This window comes from Aspergillus tubingensis (assembly GCF_013340325.1).
Source record: "Aspergillus tubingensis WU-2223L DNA, scaffold_8, whole genome shotgun sequence".
NCBI lineage: Eukaryota > Fungi > Ascomycota > Eurotiomycetes > Eurotiales > Aspergillaceae > Aspergillus > Aspergillus tubingensis.
Window position 1 is genome coordinate 4,622,207 of NW_023336282.1, and position 18,938 is coordinate 4,641,144.

General features: G+C 48.7%; 7 protein-coding genes across 7 annotated transcripts; 2 read left to right on the plus strand and 5 right to left on the minus strand.

Moving 5' to 3' along the window:
* Positions 1-114: 114 nt before the first annotated feature.
* On the minus strand, positions 115-744 carry AtWU_07818 (uncharacterized protein; the record flags this gene model as incomplete). Its single annotated transcript, XM_035502927.1, has 2 exons — positions 115-382; positions 584-744. The coding sequence occupies 2 exons, from the start codon at positions 742-744 to the stop codon at positions 115-117; spliced, it is 429 nt and encodes a 142-aa protein (XP_035358820.1).
* Positions 745-1,124: 380 nt separating this feature from the next.
* Positions 1,125-1,891, plus strand: AtWU_07819 (uncharacterized protein; the record flags this gene model as incomplete). The annotated part of the gene is made up of 2 exons (XM_035502928.1): positions 1,125-1,417; positions 1,483-1,891. The coding sequence occupies 2 exons, from the start codon at positions 1,125-1,127 to the stop codon at positions 1,889-1,891; spliced, it is 702 nt and encodes a 233-aa protein (XP_035358821.1).
* Positions 1,892-3,042: 1,151 nt separating this feature from the next.
* AtWU_07820 (serine/threonine-protein phosphatase 2B catalytic subunit) lies at positions 3,043-4,278 on the plus strand (the record flags this gene model as incomplete). Its single annotated transcript, XM_035502929.1, has 1 exon — positions 3,043-4,278. The coding sequence occupies one exon, from the start codon at positions 3,043-3,045 to the stop codon at positions 4,276-4,278; it is 1,236 nt and encodes a 411-aa protein (XP_035358822.1).
* A 419-nt stretch (positions 4,279-4,697) lies between these two features.
* On the minus strand, positions 4,698-6,380 carry AtWU_07821 (RNA-directed RNA polymerase; the record flags this gene model as incomplete). The annotated part of the gene is made up of 1 exon (XM_035502930.1): positions 4,698-6,380. The coding sequence occupies one exon, from the start codon at positions 6,378-6,380 to the stop codon at positions 4,698-4,700; it is 1,683 nt and encodes a 560-aa protein (XP_035358823.1).
* Positions 6,381-6,483: 103 nt separating this feature from the next.
* On the minus strand, positions 6,484-8,619 carry AtWU_07822 (RNA-directed RNA polymerase; the record flags this gene model as incomplete). Its single annotated transcript, XM_035502931.1, has 1 exon — positions 6,484-8,619. The coding sequence occupies one exon, from the start codon at positions 8,617-8,619 to the stop codon at positions 6,484-6,486; it is 2,136 nt and encodes a 711-aa protein (XP_035358824.1).
* Positions 8,620-9,509: 890 nt separating this feature from the next.
* Positions 9,510-11,381, minus strand: AtWU_07823 (putative amino acid permease; the record flags this gene model as incomplete). The annotated part of the gene is made up of 5 exons (XM_035502932.1): positions 9,510-10,797; positions 10,860-11,017; positions 11,064-11,070; positions 11,121-11,178; positions 11,234-11,381. 5 exons carry the CDS (start codon positions 11,379-11,381, stop codon positions 9,510-9,512), a joined length of 1,659 nt encoding a protein of 552 aa, XP_035358825.1.
* Positions 11,382-11,967: 586 nt separating this feature from the next.
* Positions 11,968-13,247, minus strand: AtWU_07824 (aromatic alcohol reductase; the record flags this gene model as incomplete). The annotated part of the gene is made up of 4 exons (XM_035502933.1): positions 11,968-12,348; positions 12,405-12,731; positions 12,794-13,078; positions 13,161-13,247. 4 exons carry the CDS (start codon positions 13,245-13,247, stop codon positions 11,968-11,970), a joined length of 1,080 nt encoding a protein of 359 aa, XP_035358826.1.
* Positions 13,248-18,938: the final 5,691 nt, after the last annotated feature.

Genomic DNA, 18,938 nt, shown 5'->3' on the forward strand with positions numbered 1-18,938 from the left:
CCCGGAGTAGATCACAGTAATGTGACCTACTTTCACCCACACACGAGGCACCCCAGCATGTCTCTCTATTATGTATAATCCCATAACGACCGACAACAAATGGAACCCATCCGGTCAACGAGCAGAATCAGAAGAAGATGGTCCATCCTGTACCTTTTTCACCACCCACTTCACCACTGAATCCACCATCCCATCTACCCATTCCCTTTCATCTCCATCTTCATCTTCATCCACAGAATAACGATCGTCTCCCATCTCCGGAATAATTGGGAAGGGTGGCTCCATGACCTCCGGGTATATAACGGATGTATCCGGGTCGAAGTATCTCGAGAGAGGGGTTGCGGGGGGAGCAGCATAGCCATTGGTGGTGAAATGGTGATCACTGCAGCAGGATGTTGTGTTCATGTTAGTCATCACTCATTCATGTCATTGTGCGTGGGATGGATTCCTCAAGGCTTGATGTGCTTGGTAAGTTTAGTAGGAAGGGTGAAATTAAGTGTAAGCAGTGGTAGAGTTGATTTGGTTGGTCGAGGAACGTGGGGTGTGTACTACTACTAAGTAGTAGTACTGGTAGTATACATACCGGTGAAGATGATCCAGTTCGACTTCGTGTTGGTAAACGGGTAGGCGGGAGTAATTCGGAGTGGTATATTTCCGGAATAAAGAACGGATGGCCTTGCGGTGCTGAATGAGGAGGAAGAGGAGGGAGAGAAGGAGACAGGTCGTTGGGAAGAGAGGGATCATGTTGATGGAGTATGTAAATGTTTATTCTCCTGTTCCTCAGGCAGAAATCTGTTAGTGTCGAGAGGATGTTTTTAGTATGTGATGTGGATATATCACTACTACCATCTTAACAAACAAAACAATCGTTAACAACATCATTCAAACAGTGAATATTCCTTTCTAATGATTGTTATTATTGGTTTTCCCCATCATTTTTCGTCTGATCGAAATTAATTGAACCGGATCGTTAGTCCGAAGTGGTTATCAAGACTGACGCATCTCTTCAGTCATGTCAGTCATGCCAGTCTTATATAATTTAGGAGGTTGTATCATTCCCACACTTCATTTCCTTGTCTACTATCCCCCGTTACTACATAATCCCAAGAAAGAGGTAAAAAACCATGGCCGAACTTCCACTCTTTTCTTCTCTGAGAGAAGAGCTGAATTCACCACCTAAGATATCAATCCAAATCATAGGATCAAAACTCACAGACGAACAGGTCAAGGAAATTGACTTTGATCTTTGGGTTGACTGTACGAAGATGGTTGGAATCAAGTCGATTAAAGCATCAACTAGTACTGAAGAATTATGTCACACCTGGCAAAACCCATCCAAGAGCCAGGACAATCCCGAAGATATGCTGGAAAGATGGCTGAACTACTGGTTGAATGACTGTGCAGAAACAGACAGAAGGTAGTATTTATCTGCTCCTTCCCCTTGGTTCTCTCTATCTTATACTGATAATAAATTTCATCCAGCTGGACACTGCACAAGTCAGTCTCTATTGCGCAGGAGGAGCTCGGCGCGATGAAATTTCACATAAAACTCCTGGCACGCGAAGCCTATTATCGGGGCTCGATTGAAGTCAGTTTACATGCGCCCTCTTCTGAGCCTGATTATAATCCTCTGGGTTACGAGAGCGCAGACAATGCACGGCTTCAGGTTGAATGGAGTCTTGAGTGCCCTTTCAAGCCCACTGACCACAACTCGAATTCCATACTTCAGTATGCAATTAAACTGCGGAAGAAGGGCTGGGTGGATCTGAACGGACCAACGCCCTCTTATGGGCAGCTTATGCGTCGAACAGCGCCCGCTTATGATAGTTTGGATGACAGCACAATCAGGGATAGACTACTCTGGCTGTGGGGCCGTGATGGTCCGCCATAAATAGGACAAGTGGGCTTTTTTTATAGCTATTAGCCAGCAGTGATGATCTTTGGAATATTACTTGTTGCAATTTGGGGTCTTGTTTCTGATCTAAGATCTTGTGTATACATTTTCTGAGATGTCCTGCAGCACTACTGTGAGAACAGAGCTGCGTACAGCAGTTGGCTGTACAGTACGTTTGCTATATGAAAAAAGAGAGCGAAAAAAAAGAGGGTCGGCATGGTATTGCTAATGTAGCATATAGTAAGTAAGTTATACACCTGGTTCTAGAATAGGAATATTGTTTTTTCATGTCCTTTGGTGGTTATATCATGTGACCACATAGGTGATACCAACTATTCAACCAAGAAAATCACTGAGAGTCAGGCAAACCATGCGTATACACAATGTTTTTCATCCTAGTAATTCCCCATCCTACATCCCTAGGATAATCGGGTACTTCCTTCAAGATTTCTTCAGTTCTAAACCTTGCAAAATTATAAAGGGCAATCACGACCGGCATCTACAGATATGTATTTCCATCACTACTACCGCTTCTGCTATTAAGTACTACTAGTAAGCAGCAACAACCCTCACCTGACGCCCCCCAACCCACATCACTTGACTCCCCTACAAAGTATGAACTCGAACCAGCTGAGTCCGTCCCAATCCCCATGATCTCCCTCTCTCATTCCTCTGATTTCGTCACTTTCATCGCTCTACTAACACCAAATACAGGATTCCCTCTTATCATCCTCCAATGACCCCATCACATTCATCTCAGCTCCGACATCATGTGCCCGGCCCCGGAAACCATATCTTACCACCAATATATACAAATGGAACAATCACCCATTCTTTCATCACTCAAGTATGAGGATATTCATGAAACAATGCGGCACTTGCCGATAATGGATTGTCGAAACTCATTGTATACTCTGTACTATATGTTCTTGTTATGCCCCGAGAGAATGGCATAGTAAGCTCAAAGCTATTTTTGTTCTGGATACTCTTCTCAACTCTCCCCTCTATACCATCATATATGGAATTAGTATAGCACTCTTCCCCTCCACCACACCCAAATACTACTACTATCAGATCCAATATCGGAACCTATGATCCAAATGTACCAACCAACATCATGCCTCATGCTACACATCATCCTCCCCATGATGGAGAGGATATGGCAATGGTACGTGTCTCTCACTCTCATCCCCGATCCTCATCCTCTCGCATCCACACACACAACCAAACCAATCTCTTTCAAACCACCCCGCACAGAAAGTGTTGAAGAGAAAACCATCCACAAAAAGGAACAACCAAAATTTACCCCCCAAAAGACTCTGAAATTGTCCCTGAGAGAACAAAAACAGAATGCCTCCCTCCAAGAAGCCCTCTCCTGCACCAGCTGCACAATCACCCGCATCCCCAAGGACATCTACTATGATGATCGCATAAAAGGCATCTACGATGCCTCCCGCGATCCACCGTTCCTGATCCCAGGCCTCACCACCACAGAAGACAAAGAAATACCACCCGACGAAATACCTCCAGCCCCTAAAGAAGGCAAAGGTAATGAACAAGAGCCATCATCACCAACATACACACACCTCCTCACACCAACCCAAGAACAATCCTACAACACCCAACTCCAAATCTACCTCAGCCACGACCCGACCAACGACCACAAGTTCGCAAAATACCTCGTGGACTACCACATCCACATCCATTACCTTCTTCGTCGCAGCATGCTAGGTCTCTGTCGGGACGTGACCGATTTGTACGAAATGAAGGATTGGATGAAGAGGATGCATCCCGTCAATCATGAGGATGAGGTACCTGTCAGTGCTGCTACTGGCATTTACACCCCCCAACCCCAACTCGGACCGTCCCAGAATCTCTATTCTCTAAGAAGTCAGAATTACCGCAAACGTCACAGCCGACAACAACAATCCTACCAATCTCCCTTCTACCAACCACAGAGACAACACCTCCCCCGCGCATCACTCTCATCCTCCGTCTCTTCATCAACAGAAGATGACCGCCCAAGCGATTGGCCAGGCGACTCGAACCGACAAATGAAATATCAAGTGAAACTATGGGATAAAGGCGCAAGAATGAGGAGGAAGCGCTATAAGGAGAGTCAAGCCCGGTGGGCGGTTATACAAGAGGAGAGGGCACGACAACGGGAGATGATAATGATGATGATGCGGAGTAGGAGGAATTTGCCTAGAAATACTAGTCCGCGTATGGTGAAAGGGGGTAGTGGTGGTGGTGTGAAAGTGAGGCTATATTGCTCGACGCAGGTACCAGGTGTTAGTGGTGATGGGTTATACTATGATGGGAAGAGGAGGTTTCTGAGGGAGGTGGAGGTCGAGGAGATGGCATTTGGGGAGGTTATTAGATGACTAGGAGCAATGAAATGGACATATGGATTAATGAGCTGTCTGTCCGGTAAAGTGTAGTGCTTTTCTCAGTTTCTTCCCAGTTTCCTCTTAATCTCCCCTCTAAATTACATGTGATAAGTCAGGGGTGAGGATGGGGTGGAATGTAGGAAGGTGACCATCCATTCTTGAAGCCGGATGGATGGAATGCGAGCAAACCGAAAGCAATAATGAAGGTGCACCACCATTCCTTGACATGTGAGAGATACCGTAACCATGTCTTTACTGTGTTTAACTGCACAAAGACAATCTATCATTCATAGCATGATTCATACTCTCATATCCTATCATCAAAATCTACCTAATATCCAAGTCATAATATGTCATATCCAACTCATAATATGTCCCCCACAACGAGAACCGACCCCAAACCAAGAATTCCATCACTCCACAGACAAGCAATCATCCGGATCAAAGTACCCGCCAGACGACCGCATCCCAAAATGCATCGCTTCAATCGCTTCGTGCCCCTCATATTCATCTTCCCCGTCTAGCCTCTCTTCACCTTCCTCAACCACATCCTGTGCGGTAAGCTGAGCAACCACCTTCTGATTGACACGGTAGCAAGAAAGAATCTCCGACGTCACTGATCGTGCCGGTAGGTTGCTCGATTTGATCTGGCAGAGGACCTCGCCAAAGGCATGCATAACGAAGCTGGCGCGCGGATATTCGTTATATGTGTAAGATGCAAGGACCCGGAGCCATACGTCACGGCAGTGCTGCCAGACCAGTATCAAAGGGTGATCGCCTTCCGGGGGAGGAATGGATCTGGCCTCTCCTGCAGCGTCCAGCGCGTGAGGGGAGAATGAGTCCTGACTTCGGGAAATAGCCATGTTCCATTGGATGTAGAGTTTTCTGATCTTTTCTCTTATGCCCTTAGCGGCGGCGAATAGCTGACCGCGTTGGCCTTCGTTCTTGATCTTTTCGCGGATCGTACGCCAGGGCCGTGTCAGGTCTTCGTCTTTGCGGAAGGATGCCTCCTCTTCTGGAAATTCTGCCTCGAGCTTGGTAAGCATCTTGTCCCGCTCCTGCGTGGCGACTTCGAACCGGAGATAATCGATGATGTTGGATTTCTTGGGTCTCCGGCCGGGCTTCTTGTATGCGGGAAGTTCGCGTGCCCGGGGGCTGATCTTCTTGCGATATTGCCGCCATGCTTGTTCGGATAGGTGGACTCCTGCTTTGCGGCCGTCGACTAGGTGACTGAGGAGACAGGCGAGTTCCTTCGCTTTGTCTGAGTCGATTGACTCCTCGTCGTAGGCGATCATCTCATGCTCCACGGTACAGCGACCTAGGTTTGACAGGGTCAAATTGAATGTGAATGAGCTCTGGAGGAACTCATCCATGGATTGGATGTGTTCCATGTCTACAGCGTACTTGGTGAGTCCGTAATACTCCGGTGGAAACTCTGTATCTGGCAACTTAGAATTGTTGAAGTTTTGGACGACGTTCTGGTCCCAGCAAATCCAAGGTGTATCGCCATCGTAGTCACCACCAGAGAGCATATGTGCCAACGGTATGTTGCCAACACTGGGAAAGACAATTACGTCTTTGAAATGTCGTAGCTTTGTATTCCACACTGCCTTCCGGCGTTGGATATCAGAGGGCAGATGGGCGGGAAGACGGCCGACGAGGACATCAATGTCATCTAGTAGAATATCTTCATATTGCCCCTTTCCATCGCGCCAGATGTTCGAAAAGCCAAAATGAACTTCATCCTCCTTTAAGACTCCGTATGGGTCAGCAATGCAGAACGCGTATGTTGAGAGGGGCACTTCAATGCGAAGTTCGTCCACATGCCGCTTCAGGAGCTCTCGTAGGCACTTCCCTAATCGCTTACGGAGGAAATAGAAGCTCCGAGGACAGAAGCCAGCTTCAGTAAGGCGGATTATAAACTCGGCATCATTGCTCATCCAATTTTCGAATCGCCAGGTCCTTTGAGACACCGGACCAAAGCCATCATCCCCCGAAGGGCGGATTTTCTGCACTAGGCTCCGGCAGAGCACTGCGCTGTCGGATTCGAGAACGTCCGCAAATTCCTGATATAACGATTGGATTCCTAATCGCATGAGATCTGCGAGATGCTCCTTAACATGCCCACCGTGATCCAATATGCTCAAAAGCTGTATATTCAGATTCACGGGGTGCAAAGGTTTAGACCATTTAACAACCTCAAAAGGTAAGTTTCTCATCGTCTACCGACCCATCCCACTCGTGAGGATGCGGCTTTATCTTCAACTGCGTGTCTGATATTTGGATCCATACATCATCGTCAGCTGTGACGTGAGATTGATGTTTGTCGACCATCCACAACCCTTTCGCACCTGCTATTCTACCCTGGAAGGCGCTTGGGGTGTATCCTGTCAGTCCTAATGAATCACAAATCTGATTGGCCAAGTTTCTAGACATCAGAGCGCAACCGTCGTTCATGACAGGTTTGGATACATCTGGTAATGGTAGAGTTTGCCGTGGTTGTAGGACCACTGTAGCGTAGGTTTTCGAGAGAGCCAATGAGAAGCGTTGAAACAATTTGCAGTTGGTTTGCGTGAGGTTTTCTTCTCGAGGAATGTGCCAACCTATCAGCGCATCTAGGCTCATTGGAGTGCGGTTGCTACTGTCTTGATGGGGAGGTGCAATAGGAGGGGCAGGGGAACCATGGTCAAAATCAATCCCATCGATTGCAAAGAAATCAATTCGGAATTTGGGTTCGTCTGCCTTGCGTTTCGACTTGACCTCATCCACGAAAAAAGGCCTCCACGTCCTCCCTAAGCATCGGTGAACATTCTGCGTTAGCCATAAACCCAGGGTTTCTCGCAGGAGTGTAGGCTGAGAGGGCAGTCGAAGATGTGATGGAGGCCGCGCCGGAGCTGGCAGTGTCAGACTGAGAAACCTATCAGATCCAAATCGCCGGTGAAAGCGACAGGTCCGTTCAGTCTTCAACGGATTCAATCTTAACTTCAAGACCCCTTGTTCGGACCACTCCAAATCCCCAGTTAGTACGACAACTTCTGAATGTTTGTCAGTCCTGAAGTTCCCAATAGCTGCATCCCAAGCCTTGCGAGAGGACTTTTCGGGGAGCCGTTTCCCTTCCCGCTGATTATGCCCCTCTATCCAGCGCCAGAAATCATCAAGCGTCTTGAAAGAGATGTTGGGACCAACCAACATGCGGTCCAAGGATACACCCCACTCTCTAGCCACTCTCTCGAGTTCATATCTATATCGAAGCGTGACGGAACTTGGGTATTGATGATCGAGTGAGAATGGTCCGAATTGGAGAAGGTCTGTCATAATGCGCCCCTCGATAGAATCGCGAGGCTCCTGGCAAGCGAGTTGCTCTAGATTCTGTATTTCAGCAAGGTTTGTTGCTGTTGTTTGCTCACTCAGATAATGGCCCCCTACGGAGTCCTCGTACATGGCTTCGGTTTCCAACATTGACTCATCGACTTCAGTGGTGCTCGAAGTGAACGAGGTCTCGTAGGGAGCAGTGGTCGAATAAAGAAAGCTGGAAGAAGTATCAGCTACAGTGCTGAAGCTAAAATTTGCCCGATCGTTGGAGGTTGGTGTTGCATCATAACGCTGGTAACTGTCGGAACCCCTCAGGCGTTCCACAAATTTGGAGGGTTTATCGTTGTCGGTTGTCTTGGGGCTTTTAAATACGTTGAATGGCACTGTGATGTTTGATGGCTGCAAGACCGGAAACCCGGTCCTGTTGACGTTTCCAACGGGAAGGTCACAGGCGTCTTCCATGGATATAGGCGATTGCGGCCTGTCTGGATCCTTGACCGGAGAGTTGGGAGCCGTGTGGAATTCCTCTTCCACGGAAAGCCTTCTCTTGAGCGAGCTGCCTGATGGCGCAGGAGGCTCTTCTGCCAGTTCGTCGACCTTCCTGGGAGCTGGAAAGGAGCCATTAAGCAGATAGAGTTCGTCATTGATCAATCTTTCGAGATATCGTTGACGCTCCTCCTTTGCGATAGTATTGCTCCCGTTGCTAATAAAGATATCTCTCGGGGTGTTCGCGAATGAACCTGGTATATGTCCCCATTGACCATCCCCAGCAGATAGCACCATTGATTGGGAGACAATCCACTCTTCGAAGTCATTGAAGATCCGGTTCAAGTCCACCTTGCGGTTGAAGTATAGCACTCTGATCCGGCCATAAAGGCTCCAGCCAAGTGACTTATCATTCTTGCCAATAGATGGAGAAAAATAGACGGGATTTGGGATGTCCAAGCCGAATTGCTCGTTTATCGAATCGATCAACTTGTTCAATTCCTGACCAGTTCTGACTGGGGTACGGGGGAAAGTCATTTCGTGGTATAGATGGACAAGCGACGGGGATTCTTCGGTGCACTGGCAGTTTTATGAATTGTTACGTTGCAAAGAAGCGATGCGCACTTGTCCTATCCAAACCTCTGATTGAATCTCCCCTGTAGTATTCTGGCAGAATGGTAACCATACAAACAAATGGTTGGCTCAATAAATCAAACGGAGTTTGATCTCGGCATCATGCACATGAAATGCATAGCCCTTCTGGTCAAAGGAGGGAAACTAGACTGATGCTGTTTAAAAATAGGAGTCGCAGAGGTTGAGACGAGGAACAGGGAGGGGCATGCACAACGGATGGAGATGCAGAAGAGAAAGAAAGAGGGAGAGGTGTTGAGCCCACACTAACTAACAACATCCATGACAGCTCCCCCACCCCAGCAAATCATGGCTGAATGTTTGGCGCCGTTACCGCTCAGCCTTGTGTGCTACAGGCTTATTAGTACTTATTTATACATCTACAAGGCTGGAAGCCTGATTCTGGTGATCCAGTAAGAGTGCTTGACTGCAACCGTGATTGTTATGATGATTCGAGGATGTCTCAGTTTGGCCGCGCACATCTGACTCTATTCCAGGCCGTGATTGTATTTGTTGGTTGCTGTGTAAACGGACCCAGTGACAGTCCCCACTCCTTGCCCGATCAGAATGACAAACAAATTGGAGAAAAGAAAGGGAAAAGGAACATCTATCGCACATCAATCGGCCGCCAACGAATTCCACAGTGAATGCAATGGGGCGGTAATTTTGTACTATGTAACAATGTGTATGGGGTTTCGCTCCATAACATAGACCTCCCCGGTTGCTTGGACACGATCTGTTGGGATCTGCAGCGGCATCAAAAGGAACTGTCCAGACTGAAAGAGGTCCTGATCGGTCTACGTCCGGACCGATGGGACTGAATCGGGCCCTTCTTGTCCCACGGTATTCACATCTGCGGAGTGCGGCTCTGGTATGGGTGTCAAGGATCCCATATCAACATCCTGTGGTTGTACATGCTTGCTTTTGGTGCCGATCTTATACCCAATCACGAGCGTGATATAGAGTGGAATGCCTATATAGGAGGTCACAAATGCCATGCTGCGATCGATCCCTTTGGGGTAATATTCTGGGTCGACAAAGTCGAGCCCACGTATGACCGTGACAAAGACGCATGCTACCAGTGCGACCCACGATCCGAATAGCCCAAGGGGCGCTCTGAAGGACAAGACCTCATCAGTAATCTTTTGGGCCTTTCTTGCTCGAATGAAAGAAAAATGAATCACGAGAATTGAAGCCCACGTCAGGATACTGAACATGGAAACCAGGTTGACCGAGTATTCAAACAGTCTCTTGGAGCCACTGGAGATATTCAGGTACGCCAAACACGCCAAACCAGAGCATGTACCCAAAGAATAGATTGGGGTTCCTCGCCTATTAGTACGGCACAAGAAGAAAGGGGCATTTTTGTCCAATGAAAGCCCGTGTAGTGTTACGCTTGCCATTTGAAGAGCCTGGTTTGCAGCCGATAGCACGAAGAGCAAAAGACAGGCGTTCAGGATGTGTGAAATTACCGAAGGACCTGCTGATTGAGCAACAGCTACGAAAGCCGAGGCTGTCCGATGCTGGGGCGTATTGTGGGAAAATGCTAGCATGTGGGTGTCATGGGGAACAAGAATTCCTAAGAGCGTTATGTTGACAATATTGAAAACCAAGATGCGATAGAAGGTCACCTTGATCGCCCGACCTGCCGCTTTTCGGGGGTTTGGTGTGCGCAGGATCGTCATTCCCATCAACTCACTTCCAAGATAGGCGAGCGTAGCGGATGGGACTGTTCTGCAAATAGCACGGACGGTACCTGCCACAGCACCTCCTGTTCCATTAGCAAAGGCCCCAGGGTCTCTCCAGTAGCGGAAGCCTTTCATATCGCGATCTGGACCCCCTCCAAGTGCAAGGACAATAGATAGAGCCATAAGCCCTGACATCACCAGGACCTTGAAGAATGACAAGATGACTTCGTACTTCCCTAGATATCGACCGCACATGGAATTGGCGGCTATGATAACCCCTAAAAAGGCCGTAGTCCAAAAAACCGAGTATTTCGCTTCGTTATCTTGCCAGTAGGCTATCAGCAACTCTCCTGCTGCCAGCTGGTTAGGGATGACGACCATGAACTTGAACCAGTATCTATCATTCTGTGGTTATTGCATGTTGGAGGTAGAGTTCCAATCCCATTCAAGGCGGCTTACATCCATCCCAGAGTGAACCCAAGCGCAGGATCACAGAGTCTAGTCGCATGGTCCGTCATGGATGGCTCAGGAGACCACGAGGCCACCTCACCTAGAGCGCAGAGAACCAAGTAGACAACTATCCCAACACCTGTATAGGAGATCAAAATTGATGCAGGCTAACCGTATCAGTAGCAGTAGGTTGAAAGAGAGCGAGACGCTTACACCTGCTCTATTTCAAGTGTCAATTGTGGCTTTCCAGGTTGGGGATTGTTCTCTTACTTGGACAGTGCATTCCCTGCGCAGATCGTCAAACCTGTATTGATAGCACCGCCAATAGCTTGGAAGACGAAAGATCAGGTCGAAGTCTAAATATTTTCAATTGGTATACTGACCAACCATGGTTATCTGTTGGGGCTTCAAGACACCGTAGGAAGCCGCTGAAAGCCCATCCTGGCTAGGAGGGCGTGTTGAATAAGCGTAGTGTTCATTCGTGGGGATAACTCTTTCAGATCCTTCTACTCCCTGGCTTGGTTGAGGCATGCTCACTTCGTGAGACGAGCATCTGGCTGAACACGCGATTAATTTGGAGATTCAGAATCTAGGCAGTGGAAAAAGTAGACAGCTCAGCTAAAATGGAAGGCGTGCACACGGAAGGAGCATGTCCCGGGAGCCATATGCGTGCTTTTCCGCATACACTCAGTAATAAGTTACTTAAAAGGGTAACGTGAGACGGAATTGTGGATCACGTCTTAGGTTGGATTGAAATGGCATGGGTATAAGTAGAAGTAAGTTCTGGCTTAAACGGAAAAATATCGTCCAATCAAGGCTGAAAGCCCCTCAGATACATTGGTAAATCAAAGAAATGAGTGGTGAGTCCTACCCACTCAGACGACCATGATCCATCATAAATACAAAAACGCCGGTCTAGAGCCCCCAGGGAATAGAAAAAGAAAACGGAAAATAAGCCGTTCGTGTAAGCGGAATAAGGTAGAGAAGAGAATGAAGCCATCATCGCATGGCGTGGCTTCGACAGATTGGTGTCATGTACACATCGCGCCGGGTCCTAGGAGGCACGTCTAGCGTCGCCTCAAAATCCTTTTGCTGGAAAGTAAAATGCATATCCTGATTACCTCGACATGTAGAGGGAGTCGCTAGATTCCGTTCTCGGGAATATCCGGGTGTAGAGCGAGTCGCTCGATTCGGTCCGAGGGAACATCCGTTGGTGAGCCTTGGAGATTACCCGGTCGGTGTAGACACCCTTGGCCGTGCCTCGGACAACTTCCTCAAGATATTCCCGGAAGTCGTGAGGAGCGAAGTCGGGATAAAGGTCCTTGGAAGTCAAGTAGCCCAAGTACTTGGCGTACTCAGGATTGTTGTCGCCGCGGACACCCCATGACAGTTGGTTTTCGGCGAGGTATCGGGGAATGAACTTGACAGGATCGAAGGGATAGGTCTCACTGGACTGCCGAGCTGCAAGCACCCTTGTGTAGATAGTCTCTTCAGGGATCTGTGACAGATGAGATCAGCTTACACCCAACAACCGCAGCGAGTCACTGTACTTACATAATTCCTTTGGATCTTTTCCTCGCTGATCTCCTCCAGAAGGTCATAAATCTGATTCTGTGTCAGGACCGTGTTGTAGGCGAAAACCATCTTGTTCAGTGTCCGGTCATCAACAATGATCTTGGCGACGTAGCGTCCAATGTCTCGAAGGTCCGTTAGGGCAAGAGGTGTGTTGCCATCACCGACTATTTCGTTGTTCGCCGTAGTCATGGCATAGTCGGTCCTTCCGGAACCGAGGCGGGGGTAAGAAAGCTGGTACCACCAACCGATGTCAATGATGGTGTAAGGAAGTCGGAGCTGTTTGATGTGGTTGTACACTGTTTCTTTCTGGAGGAGAAGTCAGCTGATGATCCACGGAAGGTATGGTGTGTGCGGCGGCGGCGACTTACCTCGTCCCTCAACCACATGATTCCACCAGGTGGTGCCACAGTGATGAAGCCACATGGGATGAATCGTTGAACTCCAGCACTCTTTGCAGCCTTAGCGAGAGGAATTTGGTCCTGCTGTTCCGCAGGACCGACACAGCTGACAACAACATCGATTCCGGTCAACACGTCGGCGAGAGACTCCTCAGGGCCCTTGAGATCGCCCTTGCGAATCTGTACACCTCGCTCTTGGAGGGCTACGATGGCAGGCTTTTGAACCGACCGGGGACGGACGAGAGCATGAACTTCCTATAATAATGAAAAGCAGTGCAGAGATTAGTCGTGGGCTCAGAGATGAGAAAAGATACAAGGAGAGCAGGGGGGTTCTTACAAAGCCGGGATTCTCCAGCAGTCCGTTCGCGATGGAGCCGCCCGTTTCGCCCGCAGCCCCGACCAGCAGAACTCTAGTTCGCGACATGATGGTTGCAGAGAGTGGCAATGATTCGTAGGGAAGGATACTGATCGTTCGAGGTAATGCAAGTTTGTTGGTTGGGAGGGTTGGGGAGGGGGGTGGAAGGGATTTATCAAAAGGCGAAGAATTCAGGTTTTGTCTCCCTGCCGTTTCCCAAGTATGTATTTTTGACGTTAACGTTTCCAGGCCAAATGGAGGGTCATTCGACGTTATAAAGGCCAGCGTCCCACTGGAGGATGGTCACTACCCACTTTTTTCTTATCCAGAAGTGGCCAGGGGTGGGTCGATTGTGGATGTTAAGCTCCCTAAGATACGTGCCCCCCTTAAAGGTGCGTGGAATCGGCTGGAGAAGGGAAGGGCGGCTGTCCTCCGTTCGTAGGCAGGCTGCCTGTCCTCCGGGGGACCCCATCATGCGTCATCGTATCTTGAATGCTACGATCGGGGCGAGTGCTCAGCACTGAGGGTCTTCTAGACCACTCAATGGTGGGCTTTGTCTACCATGAAAATGATTTTTGATTTTGTTGGAAGGAAACATACTTTGTAATAATTACATTTTTCTGTTTCCCTTTTTCGTCCTCGCGACCTGCAAGACCTGCACACTAACAGTATTGCTAGTACTAGTCGGAACATCGGCCCCAAAGAGGCGTTACTCTCTGCTGCGGCCCGGTGGCTCGGGAGTCAAACACACCCAAAGGGAAATTACGTCACTCGCCATTCCCCTGCCCGGGAAGCCGTAAGGCAAGTGACGATACTGGGGTTTCATGACCACTTCTGCCCGCGGCGGTTTTGTTGCTTGGTTGTCTCAGACCATTTCGAGCAAACACCACCATCATCTCCCCGATGATTCAGTCCTACCATCATCGTACCATGGCAGTGGATATCGAGTGCAGACGGTCATCCCTCCCAGTGTATCCTGGAGTCATTTCTCGCCCTGCTCGATCAATTCACTGGAAGCCACGTTATACCCAGGACTCTGACCCCTTCATGGACTTTGCAATTTTTCTTTTTCTTTTTCTTCTTACCTACGTAGAATGCGGGGAGTGGAGGGTCGGTTCCCCTCACAATCTCAGCATTAATCAGGTTGCATATTACTGCGTTTACTGCTTTACATAACCACCCCCCCACGTCAGTGATCTTCGGATCTGCGTGGCGGCTTCATATTCATGACCTTTTGCAACTCTGGGAGCATGACGACATGTGGCATCCCTCCTCTGGACCCATCATTGCCATTGGCGGAATGAGCATCTGGTCCCATGGTTACACGCATGGTCCGCCAGGTAAAGAACTACCGCCCAGTGCGTTGGAATCGGTTGTGGAGGCTAGAAAACGAGAACTTGCAACTTGAACAGCCTTGAACCTTTGTGCGCCATGACCGGGTGGTAGAGAAGTAAGGCAATAGCCGTTTATGCCACTGACCAGATCTTTGACTGCCCCTCACAATTTGTGAGCTTGCTTCCGGCGGATGACCTGGTGTTGACTGTCATCTGGAAAGATCCGATGCACACCACCTTTTCATCCACTTTTCGAATTTACATATTCGTAGACACTAGTTCATGCTTGCGGGGTCCAGGACAGATTCACCTTGCTGCAGACCATCCCGTCTCGCCGAATCTGACCTTCCGGATAAGGCCGCGACATCCACTCATTTATCGTCGACTCGGGCTACCTGGAACTTCTTGGTTGCATTGTTGGCTACGCTCATTCCCTAGTCATATTGCCAGGAAAATCCGGGGTTTCGAGACGTGAGTAGATAAGCGTTCCCTTGCCGTGCCTGGCATCGGATCGGATAGCCACTCAAATTTAAAGTTGTGAATACTGGCTTGCTTCCCTACTAAGTTTATCGACAGCTAGCTACAAGGCCAATGATCTCTCGAGACTAGCGGCTTGCATCTTGAAATGAGACACACCAAATTGACTGTCATGATGGACTACGGAAGTCTTCGACATTACAATCGCCGGATCAGAACGGCGTCCCACGCAATGAAACAAATGTCGGAGCAATTGATCTTCACAGCACTCCATATCGAGTATTATTTAAACGAAAGGCAGGTTCCCCGAATTGAAGGTGCAAGCCGTACCCTTAGGATACGCTAGAAACCGCAGCCTGGTCGGCCAGTAGGCTGCCCATGCCTGCCTAGCGGTCGCACTACTGCAGTCATTCAACGATAATGGGCCAATGGATTGAAACGAGGCGAAGTGGATCAACCACTAGAGAACAAACCGCGCTGGACTAGCCGCGATCAAGCACGGCGAAGGATCGTGACTATTTATTGCCGAGTGATTTCTGGGGGAATTCCAGGCGGTTGTTGGGGCATGTGAGAATTTCAGACCCTCGTCTTCTGGCTCGATCTGCAGGTCCGTCACGGCCCTTTCCGCCAATTGCAACCAGGGCCGTCCGTACACCCGCAGCAGGCTGAGAAGATGGTGCTATTCGACGGTGGGAAGTCGGTGTGAGAGTCGGAGAGAGGGTGTGTCCAGGGCCTCCTCTCCGGGAATTCTCTCTGCGGGTATTGGAGGAGGCGGGCAGGAGAGCTCCGAAGGCATGCAGCTAAACGGGAAATGGGTTAGCAAAAACCCCCACTTCTTCGGTGATGGTCCAGTCTGAGCCTGGTGTCCCGATAGCGTCCTTTTTCTCCAAACGGTGGGGTATGGAAATTGCGGGCAGAAGGCTGAGAGGGAGGGTGTCGTGGGAACTGGAAATGTGGGTGAAAAGCATTTCAATGTAACCATGATCATGTTTCTCTCAGGGTTACGCTTTTTTCTTTTTTTCACTTCCGCCGATGGTTGGAGGCGGAAGGTTGGCCTGTCCCAAAACGGCCACATGCCTTGAGGTCAATTACTGACTTACTTGCATTATTATATTGTTATTGGTCCCAGCGGAGTAGGATCAGATACTGGCAAACCCGTCAGAATCCAACGGGCGCACAATGGTGCCATGATTGTTGGACCTCCTCTACACCACGGCTAACAAAAAGTTTAACGACCACCATTGTCATGATTCATCTGAACGATCTCGACCATCATACTAAATGACTCTATCTGTCAGACGCGGTAGACAAGTGTGACCAGCTGATGAACTTAGTGGGGAGATTGATCATTCATTAATCAATCAATTCCTGCCAGGGAGCATGTGATTGGGGAGCGAGGAGTCTGTTCTCATCATCCCAGAGCTCCCAACGCAACCATTCCGCGTCCTTCAGTTCGATTGATGTTGGCAATTCCCTGTCTATACTAATCTCTTTAGCTCAACAATCCAACGAATGGCATACCATACCACTCCCGTCTGCAGATGGACTGGAACCTCGTCAGCGATGAAACCGCCGTCTGCTTGTATGGTCGCTTGGCAGTCGCTCGTTCGTCTATCCTACTCGATAACAAAAGCCACGCAGATTGGCGGCATTCCCGACCGCGCTGCTCTCGGACAATTACCCGTTACCGCACACCACCTCCTTCAGCCACTCTTGGAGGGATGTTGAGCTCAGGTACAATTCCCTGGTCACGAGGGGAGATTGCTCAAATTTCCGATCCATCTTGCTATCGTCTTTCCTCTGAACCAAGAATGCGGCAGTAAGCCATTGGTATTGTACTCATCCGGATACCCTAACGGGGGATGTCGGAAGCCTCGATCGCTTTTATTGTGCCTCCTTGGCGGCTACTGGACAGCTTTTGAATACGTCAATTCTAGGTTTCAAGCGAAGCGCAGTATACATCCAGGACTAACTTATACTATCGTGTACCCCTAAATGCTCACGGTGCACCTCTGCTAGGTATAATTCACATTTAGCCTGCCTATGCAAGGCTTTTCATGCGGTTACTAAAACCACGCTTCGGTTTGGGTGTATACGTGTGTGGATGCTCGTGTGTTAACAATAATGATGGGCAATCTCATTGTAATTGGAATAATACAGTTACTATGTCAGACTATTCTTATGTTATAGATCTCTTGGGCCATCTATACATATCCTTGGATAAAGCCAACAACTAACAGCATAAAAAGCTAAACACAGTAAACGGTCTGTCAGATATTAATTAGACTATACCCAAGTCACTTGATGGGAAATAGCGGAATGAATGACAATTATCCGCCCTTCAGTGCTTCCCAGCACCTTGATGCGGTCGTCACAACATGCCAGCATCATCACCCAACGGCCGGTTATTCGATGGTCTGAATCTTATCTCAACTACCATTGCACAGTTTTATGTTGGCGTCGACACTAGCCCCAACGACAAGTTACAATCTACCCCGGTGACCTCGCAGATCTCAGTGAAGAGCTTTGCTAGTGGACAGCTACGCAGGACCCATGCCATATAGTGGTTGATTTTGATTTAAGCTTCTGATTTCCGGCCCTACCTAAGCTATTAGACGACAAAGCTTATGGCTACTGGATCGGTTGAGTATCAAGCAGGGTGTTCACTTCGCATTTCGTGCCCGGGTACTATTGGGCTCATTATGAATCATCTGCCGACCCCTGTGCCTTCAGTAGCGACACCGGGCGGTTGGTTAACAGACAGTCAAAAGACCAACGAAATACCATTAACTAGACCTAAGGAGCATACGGCATACGGATTTCTGATCATTCAGGCGTTGCCTGCTACAATATGGGGAACCACGTGGAACCATAAGAGTGGTCGTGAAAGCCTTCAATTTCAACCTACTTGTCCGTCGTTGTTGCTAACGGCCATCTGGTGCTCGTTGGTGGGACTACATGACTGATAGCATCAGATAGGTCGGATTGCACGGAGATCATGATCTAGCTTATCGATCCTTCTAAGATAAAGTGAGATATTGATTAATTTGAACTAATGGCACGGTCTAGAAGCTTTGGGTGGGATCCCGCCTAACGAGCTAGTCGTCGTCGGCTAGACTAGCAACCCCCTGTGTGTTTGGATAGTTTCAATTCGCCAGTTGCGGACCATGCGGGATGATAGGGGTATGGTATTCCGCTTATACCTCTTGTGTATGATGTCCATTCATCTGGGCTAATCACTCGAGGATGGGATAAATAGGTTAACTGTACTTTTTCTCTCATGACCGTCCTATATCTGGCTGATGATCTGGCTATGGTTATCAAAAGCGTGGGTTCCTGAAAACGCCCATGATAGTAATATGGTCTTGATATGTCCCCTTGCGAGTAAGGCACATCATTATGGCTCTGAGCTCCCCAACGGGGTCGTAGTTCCCTTGTATGGCATGATCAGGATCAGCTGTGAAGTCGGGTTTCCTAATGGGGTGTAGCGTCTTTCTTCATTGTCCTCCGATTCCAATTCTAGTAGTCTCCAGACTACCTTCTCCATAGCATCAGATTCCAGCCCAATGTTTCCATTATCCATTATGCTGGTTCCTGGTCGTGAAGTAACAGCATTTACGGCACATTATCAAGCCTGATAGATTCCCCTCTTCCTTCTCCCTCAAGCCTCATGACTTCTGTTGAGCGGACTTGCTCCGATGTCATGACGCCTTTTCTCAACCCGGTAAGCCGGCTAAACAACCTCAGATGGACGTGCTAGATGTCTGGTTGCTAATGCCATATATACGAAGTTCACATCCAGGCTCATCGACTAACATTGTGATAAGCATAAATCCAGATCAGAATCAGCATATAGTGGATTGATCGACTACTTATCAAGATTGATGGTGCTAGTACGTAGTGATGTGGATGGAACGGGGAACTGGGGATACCCCGGATCGACGACCCC